The 22,500-nt window shown below is 46.6% G+C and overlaps 1 protein-coding gene across 3 annotated transcripts in view; it reads right to left on the bottom strand.

Moving 5' to 3' along the window:
• The window catches only part of LOC139406355 (tight junction protein ZO-1-like), a 201,649-nt gene that overhangs the window by 156,025 nt on the left and 23,124 nt on the right, over positions 1 to 22,500 (bottom strand). For all 3 annotated transcript variants that reach the window (XM_071148870.1, XM_071148871.1, XM_071148872.1), the window contains exon 2: positions 10,772 to 11,003. In XM_071148870.1, coding sequence (XP_071004971.1) covers positions 10,772 to 11,003 — 232 coding nt within the window. The remainder of the gene's footprint in view (positions 1 to 10,771; positions 11,004 to 22,500) is intronic.

Raw genomic sequence — 22,500 nt, 5'->3', positions numbered from 1 at the left:
TCTACTCCATCCCAGTGTCATATAAGACAGAGCTTCTCCTTACCTCCCTATACACCCTCCTCCCTATACACCCTCCTGTACTGTACTCCTCCCTTTACACCCTCCTGTCCTCCTCCCTATACACCCTCCTGTACTCCTCCCTATACACCCTCCTGTACTCCTCCCTATACACCCTCCTCCCTATACACCCTCCTCCCTATACACCCTCCTGTCCTCCTCCCTATACACCCTACTGTCCTCCTCCCTATACACCCTCCTGTCCTCCTCCCTATACACCCTCCTGTACTGTACTCCTCCCTATACACCCTCCTGTACTGTACTCCTCCCTATACACCCTCCTGTACTGTCCTCCTCCCTATACACCCTCCTGTACTGTCCTCCTCCCTATACACCCTCATGTACTGTCCTCCTCCCTATACACCCTCCTGTACTGTCCTCCTCCCTATACACCCTCCTGTCCTCCTCCCTATACACCCTCCTGTCCTCCTCCCTATACACCCTCCTGTACTCCTCCCTATACACCCTCCTGTCCTCCTCCCTATACACTATCCTGGCCTCCTCCCTATACACCCTCCTGTCCTCCTCCCTATACACCCTCCTGTCCTCCTCCCTATCCACCCTCCTGTCCTCCTCCCTATACACCCTCCTGTACTCCTCCCTATACACCCTCCTCCCTATACACCCTCCTGTACTGTCCTCCTCCCTATACACCCTCCTGTACTGTCCTCCTCTCTATACACCTTCCTGTACTGTCCTCCTCTCTATACACCCTCCTGTACTGTCCTCCTCCCTATCCACCCTCCTGTCCTCCTCCTGTCCTCCTCCCTATACACCCTCCTGTCCTCCTCCCTATACACCCTCCTGTCCTCCTCCCTATACACCCTCCTGTCCTCCTCCCTATACACCCTCCTGTCCTCCTCCCTATACACCCTCCTCCCTATACACCCTCCTGTACTGTCCTCCTCCCTATACACCCTCCTGTACTGTCCTCCTCCCTATACACCCTCCTGTCCTCCTCTCTATACACCCTCCTGTACTGTCCTCCTCCCTATCAACCCTCCTGTACTGTCCTCCTCCCTATCCACCCTCCTGTCCTCCTCCCTATACACCCTCCTGTCCTCCTCCCTATACACCCTCCTGTCCTCCTCCCTATACACCCTCCTGTCCTCCTCTCTATACACCCTCCCTATACATCCTCCTCCCTCTCACACCCTCCTGTCCTCCCCTCACTCCACACAAAACCTCCCACTCTACTGTAATCACACAGCATAAGCCCCCTCCCACACTCTCCTTCTCCATGCCTCCTCCTCCTTCTCTTTCTCCTCCTCCTCCTCCTCCTTCACATAGGAACCATCTCCTTACAACAAACCCTGAATATGCAGATTGGCTCATTCAGCTGCAGTTGCTGCTCCGCTCTCCTCCATAAATGCAGCTGCAGCACATTCAGAGGACTGAGCAGAGGAAAAATGCTTACGCTATTTTTTTTTATAGGTACTGGGTCGGGGGGGGGGGGGGGTGCTTTGGGAACCTCTGTTCACAGTACTGCACCTCTACTGCAGCCATATAAGCACAAGGAGAGGGGGAAAGCAGATGTGTGTGTGTGTATATATATATATATATATATATTAAGTTGAGTGATCATGCACCTTTAAAGAGTGATTATTTTGATTAGTGCTTTTATCTGGTTTTAAAAGTGCATCCTGTACATCAGATAATCTGAGATTAAAACTGCCTCTGGTACATCAGATAATCTGAGATTAAAACTGCCTCTGGTACATCAGATAATCTGAGATTAAAACTGCATCTAGTACATCAGATAATCTGGTTTTAAAACTGCCTCTGGTACATCAGATAATCTCAGATTAAAACTGCATCTAGTATATCAGATAATCTGGTTTTAAAACTGCACCTAGTATATCAGATAATCTGGTTTTAAAGATGGTATATCATATACCAGTAGGGCCTTCTTAGTTTGTCTGTGTCCGCAGTGGCAGTTCTGGCCTAAAGAAGTGCATTATATTCATAGCCACGGAAAGTAGGGTTGTTGAGGGTGATGCAACGCCCCCTGAAAAATCTGAATTTAAAAAAATAAATGTTAATAAAAATACACGTTCTTTTTTTGCTATACATTTTTTCTCTCTCTGTGATGTCATTCTAATGGAATCTAGAAATAACAAAACCCTGTTCCTTTCTCTGTGATGTCATTCTAATGGAATCTAGAAATAACAAAACCCTGTTCCTTTCTCTGTGATGTCATTCTAATGGAATCTAGAAATAACAAAACTCTGTCCTCAAACATCCACATCAAATGAAATATTTTTCTTGACCAAATAACATGGGAAAACAACCAATTTTTTCGTGCAGTATTAATTTATCATCCTTTCAAACCACTTAATGTAAATGTACATTAGTGTATTGTACATAGGCTGGTCATCTTGGTTTCTACCTGTAGACTTTTCATCACCATGACGATAAAACAATGTACATGGAGACATCAAGTGGTTTGTGACGATGTGGCTCAGTTGGTAGAGCATGGCGTGTGTGCAACACCAGGGTTGTGGGTTCGATTCCCGTGGGGGACCAGTATGAAAATGTACACACTCACTACTGCTCTGGTTAAGAGTGTTTACTAAAATGAATGGAAAACATGCAACTTAATTCACATATTATTAAGTTGCATTTGCAAAAAGTATCGTCTTGAAACTTGTAGACATATATCAAGCAAGTTACAAATGCTGGTAAACACTCTAATACATTTAGTTACAAAAAAGTGATAAAAGTAGAGTGCACTGGTCCTTTACTAGTTCTGTATTACTGGACCAATATAGACAACACACCCCAAACTACTTCCCTATGATTAGCTATAGAGAAATGGGGGTTCCCTCCTGGTCAAAAGTAGTGCGCTAGGGAACAGGGTGCCAAGTCCTGGTCGAAATTAAAGCACTAGGGAATAGGGTGCCATGTATCTGGTTAAAAGTAGTGCACTAGGGAATAGGGTGCCATGTATCTGGTCAAAAGTAGTGCACTAGGGAATAGGGTGCCAAGTCCTGGTCAAAAGTAGTGCACTAGGGAATATGGTGCCATGTATCTGGTCAAAAGTAGTGCACTAGGGAATAGGGTGCCATGTATCTGGTCGAAATTAAAGCACTAGGGAATAGGGTGCCATGTATCTGGTTAAAAGTAGTGCACTAGGGAATAGGGTGCCATGTATCTGGTCAAAAGTAGTGCACTAGGGTATAGGGTGCCAAGTCCGGGTCAAAAGTAGTGCACTAGGGAATATGGTGCCATGTATCTGGTCAAAAGTAGTGCACTAGGGAATAGGGTGCCAAGTCCTGGTCGAAATTAAAGCACTAGGGAATAGGGTGCCATGTATCTGGTCAAAAGTAGTGCACTAGGGAATAGGGTGCCATGTATCTGGTCGAAATTAAAGCACTAGGGAATAGGGTGCCAAGTCCTGGTCGAAATTAAAGCACTAGGGAATAGGGTGCCAAGTCCTGGTCAAAAGTAGTGCACTATATAGAGCCTGGGATATACTCTAACCTCTCTGCAGAAAACATTCCTTCCTTAAAATATTCTCTGAACTAGCTGATTGGGGCAAGAAAAATACTGCATAAACCCCCCCCCCCACCTTCCCACATCTTCTTAGTTCTCACATATATAACCAAGGTCCTTAGATGGAAATTCTCATTGTTGTAGAACTCCTCCAGGATATCACTGCAAGAAATGAACCATGCGTCCCAAACGGAACCCTGTACCCTACCTCTACAGTACACTATTTTAGACCAGGGCCCATAGGAAATAGGGGGGGGGGGGGGGCGCATTGTGGACACAAAGCATGTTCTGTGGGGGTTTAAAACTCCTCTGAACAGCAGGAAAGATGACTCATATGTCTCTATTGTCTCAGTGAAGAAGTCTAATGTACACAAAGAAAACCTAAGGGGTGTGTGTGTGTGTGTGCGCGCGTGTGTGTGTGTGTGTGTGTGTGTGTGTGTGTGTGTGTGTGTGTGTGTGTGTGTGTGTGTGTGTGTGTGTGCGTGTGTGTGTGTGTGCGTGTGTGTGTGTGTGCGTGTGTGTGTGTGTGTGTGTGTGCGCCAGCAGTACATTTATTCATTAAAAGGAAGCTCAGTTCTTATCCCAACTAAATGAATTCATTATACTGTACATTCACTGCTGCATAATACTGTAAGATAGAAAGATAAAGATGAGATGGATAAGTCCCTGGCTAGTTATGTCAACTTACAATGACATTGTCTGCAGTCTGAAATTCGTACCCTATTCCCTACATAGTGCCTTATTCTGGTCAAAAGTAGTGCACTATATAGGGAATAGGGTCCCATTTGGGATGCACACATTCTGTCCCTGACATTGTGGTTGTCCTTAGTACAGCAGGGGTGGAGGATTTAACTGGGCAAGTCAGTTAAGAACAAATTCTTATTTACAATGACGGCCTACAAAGAGGCTAAGCAACCTCTCCTCTCGTCTTCCCCAGTGTCTGTTCTTTTCCAGGTATGGTTTTATAGTCCTTCTCCCTCTATCTCTGTTGTGCAACACTATGAAACCAAGAGACCCCAGTACAGGAGTAAACAGGCCTGAGGGTTGCACTTCATACCAGTCCGCGTAGCTGAAAGACGGCAAAAGCAAACCAACACGACTGTATGCGTTGCCCTGGTGATTACAGTAAACAAACATCGGAAATCTACATCCGGAAGAAAACAACGCGACGGCTGACTGCAAAAGTTGAAACTATTTTAACACTGGTCGGCAAGCGCAGTCTGTCCACAGCCAGACTCAACGGTATTTACCATCGTGCCCTCGTTGAAAACAATGACATCCGGTTTTTGCCGTCTACCTTCTACCTCGTACCATCTAAACGCAGCATAAGAAAGTTAAACTTAGATCATGTATTTTTGGGTTGTTGAGTCAGTTGCCTATGCCATGCCTGTTTAAAGGCTAGTTAGCTGGCTAAGTCATTGATCTTTCTTGGCTGTATACCCCTCTGACTGGGGATTTAGTGCTATAGAAACTAATGGTTAGACATGCCACAATGCATTTCTATTTTTGTTTAACTAGGCAAGTCAGTAAAGAACAAATTCTTATTTACAATGACGGCCCTAGAAACAGTGGGGGTAACTGCCTTGTTCAGGGGCAGAATGACAGATTTTTACCTTGTCAGCTCGGCGATTCAATCTAGCAACTTTTCGGTTACTGACCCCCATTTATAGTGATTGTTCTTCAATCAAAACCTAATGCAAGATCAAATTCGATTTGGCTTTAGTATAAAACGCACAATGAATCCGTCCCAGATCTCTGCATCAGCAGTTTGGTCCTCCAGCTCTGTGTGAAGGAGCTTTTAGTAGTGGGATGATGTCATTAAACTAATGGTGATAACGTTACATGTCACAACCAATCAAATATGCCCCCCCCCCCCCCCCCCCCCCCCCCTGCACCTTAGTAGCAGAGGCCATCTCTGAGGTTGTAGTGTGTTGCTGTAGTACAAGGCATCAAATTATTATTTTTTACTCAGTGTTTTGATCTGTTCCTATCCGAATAAACCAGAAATGAATAAAACATGATTGAAGCAGTGGATTTGTTTTTCCCCACACTATGTGAGTGAGGTTGTAGTGGGATGCTGCTGGAAAGAGATCCACTCCACAGCTCCGGTTCCTCCTGAGTCCTGCATTCCCCTCATCACTCACTGATAGGTAGATATTTCCTCTCCTCTCTCCTCTCCACAGCTGTAGCCCCTCATCACTCACTGATAGGTAGATCTTTCCTCTTCTCTCTCCTCTCTACTCTCCTCTCTCCTCTCTTCTCTTCTCTCTCCTCTCTCCTCTCCACAGCTGCAGCCCCTCATCACTCACTGATAGGTAGATCTTTCCTCTTCTCTCTCCTCTCTACTCTCCTCTCTCCTCTCTTCTCTTCTCTCTCCTCTCTCCTCTCCACAGCTGCAGCCCCTCATCACTCACTGATAGGTAGATCTTTCCTCTTCTCCTCTCTCCTCTCCTCTCCTCTCTCCTCTCTCCTCTCCTCTCCTCTCCTCTCCTCTCCTCTCCTCTCCTCTCCTCTCCTCTCCACAGCTGCAGCCCCTCATCACTCACTGATAGGTAGATCTTTCCTCTCTCCTCTCCTCTCTCCTCTCTCCTCTCCTCTCCTCTCCTCTCCTCTCCTCTCCTCTCCTCTCCTCTCTCCACAGCTGCAGCCCCTCATCACTCACTGATAGGTAGATCTTTCCTCTTCTCCTCTCCTCTCTCCTCTCCACAGCTGTAGCCCCTTATCACTCACTGATAGGTAGATCTCTCCTCTCCTCTCTACAGCTGTAGCCCCTCATCACTCACTGATAGGTAGATCTCTCCTCTCCTCTCTACAGCTGTAGCCCCTCATCACTCACTAATAGGTAGATCTTTCCTCTTCTCCTCTCTCCTCTCCACAGCTGTAGCCCCTCATCACTCACTGATAGGTAGATCTTTCCTCTTCTCTCCACAGCTGTAGCCCCTCATCACTCACTGATAGGTAGATCTCTCCTCTCCTCTCTACAGCTGTAGCCCCTCATCACTCACTGATAGGTAGATCTTTCCTCTCCTCTCTCCTCTCCTCTCTTCTTTTCTCTCTCCTCTCTCCTCTCTCCTCTCCACAGCTGCAGCCCCTCATCACTCACTGATAGGTAGATCTTTCCTCTCCTCTCTCCTCTCTCCTCTCCTCTCCTCTCCTCTCTCCTCTCTCCTCTCTCCTCTCCACAGCTGCAGCCCCTCATCACTCACTGTAAAGGCGGACTGTTACTTCCATAAGCTGCATTTGGGTTTGAGCTAGTCAGCAAGTTTCCCTTTACCTCTCTCTTGTGCAATGTACACACACACACACACACACACACACACACACACTGTACTTTTATTTTTTATTTCACCTTTATTTAACCAGGTAGGCAAGTTGAGAACAAGTTCTCATTTACAACTGCGACCTGGCCAAGATAAAGCAAAGCAGTTTGACACATACAACGACACAGAGTTACACATGGAGTAAAACAAACATACAGTCAATAATATAGTAGTAACTAGTCTATTTTCGATGTGAATAAATGAGGTGAGATAAGGGAGGTAAAGGCAAAAAAAGGCCATGGTGGCGAAGTAAATACAATAGAGCAAGTAAAACACTGGAATGGTAGATTTGCAGTGGAAGAATGTGCAAAGTAGAAATAAAAATAATGGGGTGCAAAGGAGCAAAATAAATAAATACAGTAGGGGAAGAGGTAGTTGTTTGGGCTAAATTATAGATGGGCTATGTACATGTGCAGTAATCTGTGAGCTGTTCTGACAGCTGGTGCTTAAAGCTAGTGAGGGAGATAAGTGTTTCCAGTTTCAGAGATTTTTGTAGTTCGTTCCAGTCATTGGCAGCAGAGAACTGAAAGGAGAGGCGGCCAAAGGAATAATTGGTTTTGGGGGTGACCAGAGAGATATACCTTCTGGAGCGCGTGCTACAGGTGGGTGCTGCTATGGTGACCAGTGAGCTGAGATAAGGTGGGACTTTACCTAGCAGGGTCTTGTAGGTAACCTGGAGCCAGTGGGTTTGGCGACGAGTATGAAGCGAGGGCCAGCCAGCGAGAGAGTACAGGTCGCAGTGGTGGGTAGTATATGGGGCTTTGGTGACAAAACTGATGGCACTGTGATAGACTGCATCCAATTTGTTGAGTAGGGTATTGGAGGCTATTTTGTAAATTACATCGCCAAAGTCGAGGATCGGTAGGATGGTCCGTTTTACGAGGGTATGTTTGGCAGCATGAGTGAAGGATGCTTTGCTGCGAAATAGGAAGTTGATTCTAGATTTAACTTTGGATTGGAGATGTTTGATGTGAGTCTGGAAGGAGAGTTTACAGTCTAACCAAGTCAGAGCCGTCCAGAGAAGTGATGTTGGCCGGGCGGGCAGGTGCAGGCAGCGACCGGTTGAAGAGCATGCATTTAGTTTTACTTGTATTTAAGAGCAGTTGGAGGATATACCGTGTGAGAGGCCAGAGGCCATCAGCTGTGTTCTTAGTCTCTAGAGAGAGAGAGACACAGTGAGGTGACAGTGACCTCTCTGGCTCTTCAAACCTGAAACTGTGGTGTGTGTGTTTGTGCGAGCGTGCACATATCCTGTGTGTGTGTGTGTGTGTGTGTGTGTGTGTGTGTGTGTGTGTGTGTGTGTGTGTGTGTGTGAGAGATTGACAGTGTCACGCCCTGACCTTAGAGATCATTTTTATTCTCTATGTTGGTTAGGTCAGGGTGTGACTAGGGTGGGTACTCTAGTTTTTTGCATTTCTATGCGGGCCTGGTATGGTTCCCAATCAGAGGAAGTTGTCTCTGATTGGGGATCATATTTAGGCAGCCTTTTTCCCACCTGTTGTTTGTGGGATCTTGTTTTTGCGTAGCTGCCTGTGAGCAGCCCAGAAGGTTGCGTTTCGTTTTCGTCTGTATTGTTTTTGGTGAGTTTCATATTGATTAAACATGTGGAACTCTAAGTACGCTGCTCCTTGGTCCGTTCATTCAGACGAACGTGACAGACAGCTCATGAAGACATAACGAGTTTGTGGTAAGTCACTCTGTCTCTCCTCTCTGTGAGGACAGACAGGCGGACGGACAGCAGCACGACTGTAATGCATATAAGCCTTTAGAGTTTTATTGTGTATTATAAACTGTGTGGTTTGAGACCTGAATTATGATTGGCTGACAGCCGTGATATATCAGACCGTATACCACAGGTACGACAAAACGTTCATTTTTAATGCTCTAATTACGTTGGTAACCAGTTTAATAATAGCAATAAGGCACCTCGAGGGTTTGTGATATATGGCTAATATAGGGCTGTGTCCAGGCACTCAGCGTTGCGTCATGCTTAAACAACCCTTAGCCGTGGTATATTGGCCATATACCCCCCCCCCCCTCGGGCCTTACTGTTTAATTATCCTTCATAGTTGTTATGTCCCCACTGTCTCCTGCCAGAGCACACTTCCATGTAAATCAAACTAAATTCAGAGGTGGATACTACCAACTGAACCCTAGCTGGCTACTCAGACCAACCAGCCTTCATCCTCTCAGCCTGGCTCTGAACCAAGTATAGCCATGAACCTGAACCTGGCTGGGGTTCCAATGTCTCAGTGAGGCAGAGTGACTGTGGTTCCAGTGTCTCAGTGAGGCAGAGTGACTGTGGTTCCAATGTCTCAGTGAGGCAGAGTGACTGTGGTTCCAATGTCTCAGTGAGGCAGAGTGACTGTGGTTCCAGTGTCTCAGTGAGGCAGGGTGACTGTGGTTCCAATGTCTCAGTGAGGCAGAGTGACTGTGGTTCCAATGTCTCAGTGAGGCAGAGTGACTGTGGTTCCAATGTCTCAGTGAGGCAGAGTGACTGTGGTTCCAATGTCTCAGTGAGGCAGAGTGACTGTGGTTCCAATGTCTCAGTGAGGCAGAGTGACTGTGGTTCCAATGTCTCAGTGAGGCAGAGTGACTGTGGTTCCAGTGTCTCAGTGAGGCAGAGTGACTGTGGTTCCAATGTCTCAGTGAGGCAGAGTGACTGTGGTTCCAATGTCTCAGTGAGGCAGAGTGACTGTGGTTCCAATGTCTCAGTGAGGCAGAGTGACTGTGGTTCCAATGTCTCAGTGAGGCAGAGTGACTGTGGTTCCAATGTCTCAGTGAGGCAGAGTGACTGTGGTTCCAATGTCTCAGTGAGGCAGAGTGACTGTGGTTCCAATGTCTCAGTGAGGCAGAGTGACTGTGGTTCCAATGTCTCAGTGAGGCAGAGTGACTGTGGTTCCAATGTCTCAGTGAGGCAGAGTGACTGTGGTTCCAATGTCTCAGTGAGGCAGAGTGACTGTGGTTCCAATGTCTCAGTGAGGCAGAGTGACTGTGGTTCCAGTGTCTCAGTGAGGCAGAGTGACTGTGGTTCCAATGTCTCAGTGAGGCAGGGTGACTGTGAGTTCCTCTCCTTGCCCCTACCTGGGCTCGAACCAGGGACCCTCTGCACACATCAACAACTGCCTCCCACGAAGCACCGTTACCCATCGCTCCACAAAAGCAGCGGCCCTTGCAGAGCAAGGGGAACAACTACTTCAGGTCTCAGAGAGAGTGACGCCACCGATTGAAACGCTATTAGCGCGCACCACCGCTACACTAGCTAGCCATTTCACACAGGTTACACTAGCATGGGCCACATGCACTGAATGAGTCACTACCAATGCTGACAGTTCAGTAAATCACTCTGGAAATGAACTTATCATTACTTAGGCGCAACATGGAGCTAGCTCATATAAACATGTACATAGGTCCATATTCAAGACATAAATGCACTGACTCACTGTACTGTAAGTCATTTTGGATAGGAGCGTCAGCTAAATGACCATATTACTAGCTAGGGCTATGTAGCTAGCTCACGTAAACATGTGCATGGCATGTGGTGCAAAGGAGGTTGGTGGCACCCTAATTGGGGAGGACGGGCTCGTGGTAACGGCTGGAGCGGAATGAGTGGAATGGTATCAAATACATCAAACACATGGTTTCCATGGTTTCCATTGTTTCCATGGTTTCCGTGGTTTCCATTGTTTCCGTGGTTTCCAGGTGTTCGATGCCATTCCATATGTTCCGTTCCAGCCATTATTATGAGCCGTCCTCCCCACTGATGTGGTGTCATATTGAATCTGGTAATGTTACCAGTTCTGTCTGTTTGAATAAAAATCATCTGCTAAATGACCATGTTATTACTTAGGGGCTTGAAGTAATGGGAAAAGGTCTGTCGTTTTAGTGTCTTCACTTACTTTGGAGTCCAGCAGGTCGATGCTGTCCAGGCTCTTGCTCCTGTGGATACGACCTTTGATCCTGCGTAGCGACGGCTTGGCCTGATGTATGCTGCTCACAGACGACGATGCAGAGATCGAGCCGCTCCCGTGTCCTAGCCCGTGACCGTGTCCGTGTCCCTGACCTTGGCCTTGACCCCGGCTGGCTCTGCCGTGTGGGAGATTGCCGGGGTGGAGGAGGCTGGGGTGAATCCTGAGGGTCGGACAAAAACATCCCATCAGGATCATCATACTGAACTCCGAGAATAGAAGAGACGAGAATATAATTTGTCACTGAAGGTCAAATCGGTTGCAGCAAAACTACAAACAATTAACAAGTGGACAAGTGCCTGGCCTCTAGTGTTAGCAGGACTGTGTCTTAGTGTCTAGCCTCTAGAGTTAGCAGGACTGTGTCTTAGTGTCTAGCCTCTAGTGTTAGCAGGACTGTGTCTTAGTGTCTGGCCTCTAGTGTTAGCAGGACTGTGTCTTAGTGCCTGGCCTCTAGTGTTAGCAGGACTGTGTCTTAGTGTCTAGCCTCTAGAGTTAGCAGGACTGTGTCTTAGTGTCTAGCCTCTAGTGTTAGCAGGACTGTGTCTTAGTGTCTAGCCTCTAGTGTTAGCAGGACTGTGTCTTAGTGTCTAGCCTCTAGTGTTAGCAGGACTGTGTCTTAGTGCCTGGCCTCTAGTGTTAGCAGGACTGTGTCTTAGTGTCTAGCCTCTAGAGTTAGCAGGACTGTGTCTTAGTGTCTAGCCTCTAGTGTTAGCAGGACTGTGTCTTAGTGTCTAGCCTCTAGTGTTAGCAGGATTGTGTCTTAGTGTCTGGCCTCTAGTGTTAGCAGGACTGTGTCTTAGTGTCTAGCCTCTAGTGTTATCAGTACTATGTATTAATGCCTGACCTCTAGTGTTATCAGTACTGTGTATTAGTGTCTGGCCTCTAGTGTTAACAGTACTGTGTATTAGTGTCTGGCCTCTAGTGTTATCAGTACTGTGTATTAGTGCTTGGCCTCTAGTGTTATCAGTACTGTGTTTTAGTGAATGAACCATAGTGTTATCAGTACTGTGTCTTAGTGTCTGGCCTCTAGTGTTATCAGTACTGTGTATTAGTGCCTGGCCTCTAATGTTATCAGTAATATGTCTTAGTGCCTGGCCCCTAGTGTTATCAGTACTGTGTCTTAGTGCCTGGCCCCTAGTGTTATCAGTACTGTGTATTAGTGCCTGGCCCCTAGTGTTATCAGTACTGTGTCTTAGTGCCTGGCCTCTAGTGTTAACAGTACTGTGTATTAGTGTCTAGCCTCTAGTGTTATCAGTACTGTGTCTTAGTGAATGAACCATAGTATTATCAGTACTGTGTATTAGTGCCTAGCCTCTAGTGTTATCAGGACTGTGTATTAGTGCCTGGCCTCTAGTGTTATCAGTACTGTGTATTAGTGTCTAGCCTCTAGTGTTAACAGTACTGTGTCTTAGTGTCTGGCCTCTAGTGTTATCAGTACTGTGTATTAGTGTCTAGCCTCTAGTGTTATCAGTACTGTGTATTAGTGTCTGGACTCTAGGGTTATCAGTACTGTGTATTAGTGTCTGGCCTCTAGTGTTAGCAGGACTGTGTATTAGTACCTGGTCTCTAGTGTTATCAGTACTGTGTATTAGTGCCTGGCCTCTAGTGTTACCAGTACTGTGTATTAGTGTCTAGCCTCTAGTGTTATCAGTACTGTGTATTAATGCCTGGCCTCTAGTGTTATCAGTACTGTGTATTAGTGTCTAGCCTCTAGTGTTAACAGTACTGTGTATTAATGCCTGGCCTCTAGTGTTACCAGTACTGTGTTTTAGTGAATGAACCATAGTATTATCAGGGGAATTGAACCCATGTAGTACTGGTGATCTAGAGGAGAGAGAACGTGCTAGAGCAGGGGAATTGAACCCATGTAGTACTGGTGATCTAGAGGAGCGAGAACGTGCTAGAGCAGGGGAATTGAACCCATATAGTACTGGTGATCTAGAGGAGCGAGAACGTGCTAGAGCAGGGGAATTGAACCCATATAGTACTGGTGATCTAGAGGCAGCGGCTTAGACTCAATTTGTTCCTTATTTCAAATGTTATTTATTTATTTATTATTATGTTTAAAAATAAGTTTTTATTCCTCTATATATATTTATTTTGGTTTATAAATGTTTTTCCCCAATTTCGTGATATCCAATTGGTAGTTACTCGAAGGTGGAAAGCCAGGGGTCCTCTGAATCACGACCCCGCCAAGCCGCACTGCATCTTGACACACTGCTCACCTAACCTGGAAGCCAGCCGCATCAATGTGTCGGAGGAAACACAGTGAAGTTGGCGACCACAGTCAGCGTGCATGCGCCCAGCCTGCCACAAGGAGTCGCTAGAGCGCAATGGGACAAGGACATCCCAGCAGGCCAAATCCTCCCCTGACCCGGACGACACTGGGCCAATTGTGCGCCGTCTCTCGCGGTCGCGGCCGGCTACGACAGAGCCTGGAATCAAACCCGGATCTGTAGTGACGCCTCTAGTACTGTGATGCAGTGTCTTAGACCACAGCGGCACTCGGGAAGGCTTTGACTGTCTTGACAGGACATGCTTAACCAGGATTTACTCTCAAACGATACTTGAGAGAGGAGAGGAAAGGGAGGGAGAGAGGAGAGAGAGGGAGAGGAAAGAGGGAGAGGGAGAGACAGGAGAGAGGGAGAGGGAAGGGAGAGAAGAGAGAGGAGAGAGGGAGAGAGGGAGAGGAAAGGGAGAGACAGGAGAGAGGGAGAGAGGAAAGGGAGAGACAGGAGAGAGGGAGAGGAAAGGGAGAGACATGAGAGAGGGAGAGACAGGAGAGAGGGAGAGAGGGATAGACAGGAGAAAGGGAGAGACAGGAGAGAGGGAGAGAGGAGAGAGGGAGAGAGGAAAGGGAGAGACAGGAGAGAGGGAGAGGAAAGGGAGAGACATGAGACAGGAGAGAGGGAGAGACAGGAGAGATGGATAGATGGAGTGAGGGAGAGAGGAGAGAGAGAGAGGGAGAGGAAAGGGAGAGACAGGAGAGAGGGAGAGAGGAAAGGGAGAGACAGGAGTTAGGGAGAGGAAAGGGAGAGACATGAGAGAGGGAGAGAGGGAGAGACAGGAGAGAGGGAGAGAGGGAGAGAGGAAAGAGGGAGAGAGGGAGAGAGGGAGAGAGGAAAGGGAGAGACAGGAGAGAGGGAGAGGAAAGGGAGAGACATGAGAGAGGGAGAGAGGGAGAGACATGAGAGAGGGAGAGACAGGAGAGAGGGAGAGGAAAGGGAGAGACATGAGAGAGGGAGAGACAGGAGAGAGGGAGAGACAGGAGAGATGGATAGAGGGAGTGAGAGAGAGAGGAGAGAGGGAGAGGAAAGGGAGAGACAGGAGAGAGGGAGTGAGATCCATTTCCATTTTAAGTGGCTGACTATGATACTCCAGAGGGTTTTGTGACTAAATGTTTAAAAGGTGGTGAAAGAAAAAAAGAGGAATAATCAATGAGCGGAAACAGAGCGGTGAAGCTCTCAAAAAGAAAAATGCCTTTTTAGATGGAGTTTCTGTGAGAAACGCATAATAACAGAACAACAGAGTTGAAAGGTCACTCCGGTCAGCTCTCACTCCTTCTACACCCATCACCTGGAGCAATGAAAGACGCCAGGCGAGGGCTTTTTAGACAAATGCGACAGAGCCAAAGTGACTAAGACGAGCAGCTGACAGGAAAGAGAGTCTCTGGATGCACGACAGACCCAAGCTAGTCTTGCACAGTCAGAGGCCATCTCTTACACGCTGATTCTAGAACGGACATCGGCCAATAGCCTTCAGGCAGGAAGTCAGAGAGAGTAACTTAATGCCTTCTGCAACAGTGGGATGGCTAGATAGTGTCTATGTCACTAATGGTACCCTATTCCCTACATACTGTAATACTTTTGATCAGAGCCTTGTGGGTACTGGTCAAAGTAGTGCACTATATAGGGAATAGCTCTGGTCATAGTAGTGTACTATATAGGGAATAGCTCTGGTGAGAAGTAGTGCACTATATAGGGAATAGGTCTGGTCAAAGTAGTGCACTATATAGGGAATAGCTCTGGTCAAAGTAGTGCACTATATAGGGAATAGCTCTGGTGAGAAGTAGTGCACTATATAGGGAATAGGTCTGGTCAAAGTAGTGCACTATATAGGGAATAGCTCTGGTCAAAGTAGTACACTATATAGGGAATAGGTCTGGTCAAAGTAGTGCACTATATAGGGAATAGCTCTGGTCAAAGTAGTACACTATATAGGGAATAGGTCTGGTGAGAATTAGTGCACTATATAGGGAATAGGGCTCTGGTCAAAGTAGTACACTATATAGGGAATAGCTCTGGTCAAAGTAGTGCACTATATAGGGAATAGGTCTGGTGAGAAGTAGTGCACTATATAGGGAATAGCTCTGGTCAAAGTAGTACACTATATAGGGAATAGCTCTGGTCAAAGTAGTACACTATTTAGGGAATAGCTCTGGTCAAAGTAGTGCACCATATAGGGAATAGCTCTGGTCAAAGTAGTGCACTATATAGGGAATAGGTCTGGTGAGAATTAGTGCACTATATAGGGAATAGGGCTCTGGTCAAAGTAGTACACTATATAGGGAATAGCTCTGGTCAAAGTAGTGCACTATATAGGGAATAGCTCTGGTCAAAGTAGTGCACTATATAGGGAATAGCTCTGGTGAGAAGTAGTGCACTATATAGGGAATAGGTCTGGTCAAAGTAGTGCACTATATAGGGAATAGCTCTGGTCAAAGTAGTACACTATATAGGGAATAGGTCTGGTCAAAGTAGTGCACTATATAGGGAATAGCTCTGGTCAAAGTAGTACACTATATAGGGAATAGGTCTGGTGAGAATTAGTGCACTATATAGGGAATAGGGCTCTGGTCAAAGTAGTACACTATATAGGGAATAGCTCTGGTCAAAGTAGTGCACTATATAGGGAATAGGTCTGGTGAGAAGTAGTGCACTATATAGGGAATAGCTCTGGTCAAAGTAGTACACTATATAGGGAATAGCTCTGGTCAAAGTAGTACACTATTTAGGGAATAGCTCTGGTCAAAGTAGTGCACCATATAGGGAATAGCTCTGGTCAAAGTAGTGCACTATATAGGGAATAGCTCTGGTGAGAAGTAGTGCACTATATAGGGAATAGCTCTGGTCAAAGTAGTGCACTATATAGGGAATAGCTCTGGTCAAAGTAGTGCACTATATAGGGAATAGCTCTGGTCAAAGTAGTGCACTATATAGGGAATAGCTCTGGTCAAAGTAGTACACTATATAGGGAATAGCTCTGGTCAAAGTAGTGCACTATATAGGGAATAGCTCTGGTCAAAGTAGTGCACTATATAGGGAATAGCTCTGGTCAAAGTAGTGCACTATATAGGGAATAGCTCTGGTGAGAAATAGTGCACTATATAGGGAATAGCTCTGGTGAGAAATAATGCACTATATAGGGAATAGCTCTGGTGAGAAATAGTGCACTATATAGGGAATAGGGTGCCATTTGGAGACGGCCGTCCTAGTCTGTTTTTGATCTACATTGTTTAATAGAATACATGTACAGGTGTTATGACGGAGATTATAACCGCCACTCTACGTGGAACAATGATTCATCAACACACACACACACACACACACACACACACACACACACACACACACACACACACACACACACACACAGAGTTCCAAGCGGCACCCAGCAGGCTTTCAGAAGGTCAGGAGATCTGTTCTGCTTACTGTAAGACTTCATCTTTTTGAAGGTAAAGCTCCACAGTTGAGTGGTGCATCTCAGTGCTAGAGGCGTCACTACAGACCCTGGTTCAGTGGTCTAGAACACTGCATCTCAGTGCTAGAGGCGTCACTACAGACCCTGGTTCAGTGGTCTAGAACACTGCATCTCAGTGCTAGAGGCGTCACTACAGACCCTGGTGCAGCGGTCTAAAACACTGCATCTCAGTGCTAGAGGCGTCACTACAGACCCTGGTGCAGCGGTCTAAAGGCACTGCATCTCAGTGCTAGAGGCGTCACTACAGACCCTGGTTCAGCGGTCTAAAACACTGCATCTCAGTGCTAGAGGCGTCACTACAGACCCTGGTTCAGCGGTCTAAAACACTGCATCTCAGTGCTAGAGGCGTCACTACAGACCCTGGTTCAGCGGTCTAAAACACTGCATCTCAGTGCTAGAGGCGTCACTACAGACCCTGGTTCAGCGGTCTAAAACACTGCATCTCAGTGCTAGAGGCGTCACTACAGACCCTGGTTCAGCGGTCTAAAACACTGCATCTCAGTGCTAGAGGCGTCACTACAGACCCTGGTTCAGCGGTCTAAAACACTGCATCTCAGTGCTAGAGGCGTCACTACAGACCCTGGTTCAGCGGTCTAAAACACTGCATCTCAGTGCTAGAGGCGTCACTACAGACCCTGGTTCAGCGGTCTAAAACACTGCATCTCAGTGCTAGAGGTGTCACTACAGACCCTGGTTCAGCGGTCTAAGACACTTCATCTCAGTGCTAGAGTCGTCACTACAGACACCCTGGTTCAGCGGTCTAAAACACTGCATCTCAGTGCTAGAGGCGTCACTACAGACCCTGGTGCAGCGGTCTAAAACACTGCATCTCAGTGCTAGAGGCGTCACTACAGACCCTGGTTCAGCGGTCTAAAACACTGCATCTCAGTGCTAGAGGCGTCACTACAGACCCTGGTTCAGCGGTCTAAAACACTGCATCTCAGTGCTAGAGGCGTCACTACAGACCCTGGTTCAGCGGTCTAAAACACTGCATCTCAGTGCTAGAGGCGTCACTACAGACCCTGGTTCAGCGGTCTAAAACACTGCATCTCAGTGCTAGAGGCGTCACTACAGACCCTGGTTCAGCGGTCTAAAACACTGCATCTCAGTGCTAGAGGCGTCACTACAGACCCTGGTTCAGCGGTCTAAAACACTGCATCTCAGTGCTAGAGGCGTCACTACAGACCCTGGTTCAGCGGTCTAAAACACTGCATCTCAGTGCTAGAGGCGTCACTACAGACACCCTGGTTCAGCGGTCTAAAACACTGCATCTCAGTGCTAGAGGCGTCACTACAGACCCTGGTTCAGCGGTCTAGAACACTGCATCTCAGTGCTAGAGGCGTCACTACAGACCCTGGTTCAGCGGTCTAAAACACTGCATCTCAGTGCTAGAGGCGTCACTACAGACCCTGGTTCAGCGGTCTAAAACACTGCATCTCAGTGCTAGAGGCGTCACTACAGACCCTGGTTCAGCGGTCTAAAACACTGCATCTCAGTGCTAGAGGCGTCACTACAGACCCTGGTTCAGCGGTCTAAAACACTGCATCTCAGTGCAAGAGGCGTCACTACAGACCCTGGTTCAGCGGTCTAAAACACTGCATCTCAGTGCTAGAGGTGTCACTACAGACCCTGGTTCAGCGGTCTAAAACACTGCATCTCAGTGCTAGAGGCGTCACTACAGACCCTGGTTCAGCGGTCTAAAACACTGCATCTCAGTGCTAGAGGCGTCACTACAGACCCTGGTTCAGCGGTCTAAAGGCACTGCATCTCAGTGCTAGAGGCGTCACTACAGACCCTGGTTCAGCGGTCTAAAACACTGCATCTCAGTGCTAGAGGCGTCACTACAGACCCTGGTTCAGCGGTCTAAAGGCACTGCATCTCAGTGCTAGAGGCGTCACTACAGACCCTGGTTCAGCGGTCTAAAACACTGCATCTCAGTGCTAGAGGCGTCACTACAGACACCCTGGTTCAGTGGTCTAAAACACTGCATCTCAGTGCTAGAGGTGTCACTACAGACCCTGGTTCAGCGGTCTAAAGGCACTGCATCTCAGTGCTAGAGGCGTCACTACAGACCCTGGTTCAGCGGTCTAAAACACTGCATCTCAGTGCTAGAGGCGTCACTACAGACCTTGGTTCAGCGGTCTAAAACACTGCATCTCAGTGCTAGAGGCGTCACTACAGACCCTGGTTCAGCGGTCTAAAACACTGCATCTCAGTGCTAGAGGCGTCACTACAGACCCTGGTTCAGCGGTCTAAAACACTGCATCTCAGTGCTAGAGGCGTCACTACAGACCCTGGTTCAGCGGTCTAAAACACTGCATCTCAGTGCTAGAGGCGTCACTACAGACACCCTGGTTCAGTGGTCTAAAACACTGCATCTCAGTGCTAGAGGCGTCACTACAGACCCTGGTTCAGCGGTCTAAAACACTGCATCTCAGTGCTAGAGGCGTCACTACAGACCCTGGTTCAGCGGTCTAAAGGCACTGCATCTCAGTGCTAGAGGCGTCACTACAGACCCTGGTTCAGCGGTCTAAAACACTGCATCTCAGTGCTAGAGGCGTCACTACAGACACCCTGGTTCAGTGGTCTAAAACACTGCATCTCAGTGCTAGAGGTGTCACTACAGACCCTGGTTCAGCGGTCTAAAGGCACTGCATCTCAGTGCTAGAGTCGTCACTACAGACCCTGGTTTGATTCCAAGCTGTAGGGTTTGGGTTTGGCCGGGGTAGGCCGTCATTATAAATAAGCAGAACCTCTATCAGCAGGCCATCAACAGAACCTCTATCAGCAGGCCATCAACAGAACCTCTATCAGCAGGCCATCAACAGAACCTCTATCAGCAGGCCATCAACAGAACCTCTATCAGCAGGCCATCAACAGAACCTCTATCAGCAGGCCATCAACAGAACCTCTATCAGCAGGCCATCAACAGAACCTCTTATTTATAATGCTCTCTACCCGCTCTCTAAGTACTTCTTAATACACACACACACACACACACACACACACACACACACACACACACACACACACACACACACACACACACACACACACACACACACACACACACACACACACACACACACACACACACACACACACACACACACACACACACACACACACACACACACACACACACACACACACAGCGTCTTTATTCATAACATACACACACTCATATACATCTCATAGCATACACACTCACGGTGTGGCAAGTGTTTGACGTAGTGTTTTGGTAACTATTGGCGACGCTGAACAGCAGCGTGCATCAGAGAGGCAGCAGAGATGTGTATGTAGAGACAGAGATTGGGAAATCTCAAGCTAGACACTGTGTGTAGAAACAATCTCATTTTTCATTAGAAGGAGGCTGTCTAGCAGTAACATGGATATACAGTGCCTTCAGAAAGTGTTCATACCCCTTGACTTATATTCCACATTTTGTTCTGTTACAGCCTGAATTCAAAATGGATTACAGAGATGTTTTTTTTCTCTCACCCATCTACACACAATACCCCAGAATGACAAGGTGAAAACATGTTTTTAGAAATGTTAGCAAATTTATTGATAACGAAATACAGAAATATATCATTTACATTGTATTCACACCCCTGCGTTGTGTGCCAGGCTTGTAGAGTCATACCCAAGAAGACTCGAGGCTGTAATCGCTGCCAAAGGTGCTTCAACAAAGTACTGAGTAAAGGGTCTGAATACTTATGTAAATGTGATATTTCCGTGTTTTATTCTAAAAAGAATTGCAATAATTTATAAAAACTTTTTTTTGCTTTCTCATTATGGGGTATTGTGATGTCATTATGGGGTATTGTGATGTCATTATGGGGTATTGTGTGTAGATTGATGAAGGGGCAAAAAACTATTTAATCCATTTTAGAATAAGGCTGTAACGTAATAAAATGTGTAAAAAGTCAAAGGGGTCTGAATACTTTCCGAATGCACTAATTACTTAGCATGTAACTAGCCCTAACCACTTAGCATATAACTAGCCCTAACCACATAGCATGTAACTAGCCCTAACCACTTAGCATGTAACTAGCCCTAACCACTTAGCATGTAACTAGCCCTAACCACTTAGCATGTAACTAGCCCTAACCACTTAGCATGTAACTAGCCCTAACCACTTAGCATGTAACTAGCCCTAACCACTTAGCATGTAACTAGCCCTAACCACTTAGCATGTAACTAGCCCTAACCACTTAGCATGTAAGTAGCACTAACCACTTAGCATGTAACTAGCCCTAACCACTTAGCATGTAACTAGCCCTAACCACTTAGCATGTAACTAGCACTAACCACTTAGCATATAACTAGCCCTAACCACTTAGCATGTAACTAGCCCTAACCACTTAGCATGTAACTAGCACTAACCACTTAGCATATAACTAGCCCTAACCACTTAGCATGTAACTAGCCCTAACCACTTAGCATGCAACTAGCCCTAACCACTTAGCATATAACTAGCACTAACACACTGTAGGTAAATAAGATCAATGTCCCATTATGATGCACACAGATCCAGTACAGAGTGATAATGTAGTTCAGTACAGAGGGTGGTGATGTACTGTAGTCCAGTATAGAGGGTGGTAATGTACTGTAGTCCAGTATAGAGGGTGGTGATGTACTGTAGTTCAGTACAGAGGGTGGTAATGTACTGTAGTTCAGTACAGAGGGTGGTAATGTACTGTAGTCCAGTACAGAGGGTGGTAATGTACTGTAGTCCAGTACAGAGGGTGGTAATGTACTGTAGTCCAGTATAGAGGGTGGTAATCTACTGTAGTTCAGTACAGAGGGTGGTAATGTACTGTAGTCCAGTACAGAGGGTGGTAATGTACTGTAGTCTAGTACAGAGGGTGGTAATGTACTGTAGTCTAGTACAGAGGGTGGTAATGTACTGTAGTACATAGGGAGGTAATGTACTGTAGTCTAGTACACAGGGTGGTAATGTACTGTAGTCTAGTACAGAGGGTGGTAATGTACTGTAGTCTAGTACATAGGGTGGTAATGTACTGTAGTCTAGTACAGAGGGTGGTAATGTACTGTAGTCTAGTACAGAGGGTGGTAATGTACTGTAGTCCAGTATAGAGGGTGGTAATGTACTGTAGTGTACAGAGGGGGGTAATGAACTGTAGTGTACACAGGGAGGTAATGTACTGTAGTCCATAGGGAGGTATAGTACATAGGGAGGTAATGTACTGTAGTCTAGTACAGAGGGTGGTAATGTACTGTAGTCCATAGGGAGGTATAGTACATAGGGAGGTAATGTACTGTAGTCTAGTACATAGGGAGGTAATGTACTGTAGTCTAGTACAGAGGATGGTAATGTACTGTAGTCCAGTATAGAGGGTGGTAATGTACTGTAGTGTACATAGGGTGGTAATGAACTGTAGTATAGTACATAGGGTGGTAATGTACTGTAGTCTAGTACACAGGGAGGTAATGTACTGTAGTCCAGTACAGAGGGTGGTAATGTACTGTAGTCCATAGGGAGGTATAGTACATAGGGAGGTAATGTACTGTAGTGTACATAGGGTGGTAATGTACTGTAGTGTACAGAGGGTGGTAATGTACTGTAGTCCATAGGGAGGTAATTCAATACAACATGGTGATACTGTAGTCTAGTACACAGGGAGGTAATGTACTGTAGTCTAGTACAGAGGGTGGTAATGTACTGTAGTCCATAGGGAGGTATAGTACATAGGGAGGTAATGTACTGTAGTGTACAGAGGGTGGTAATGTACTGTAGTCTAGTACAGAGGGTGGTAATGTACTGTAGTCTAGTACATAGGGTGGTAATGTACTGTAGTGTACAGAGGGTGGTAATGTACTGTAGTCTAGTACATAGGGAGGTAATGTACTGTAGTCCATAGGGAGGTAATGTA

The sequence above is a fragment of the Oncorhynchus clarkii genome, chromosome 4 (genome assembly GCF_045791955.1).
Source record: "Oncorhynchus clarkii lewisi isolate Uvic-CL-2024 chromosome 4, UVic_Ocla_1.0, whole genome shotgun sequence".
Taxonomy (NCBI): domain Eukaryota; kingdom Metazoa; phylum Chordata; class Actinopteri; order Salmoniformes; family Salmonidae; genus Oncorhynchus; species Oncorhynchus clarkii.
The sequence above is the reverse complement of the archived record's forward strand: the minus strand, read 5'-3'. Positions and strand labels throughout refer to the sequence as shown.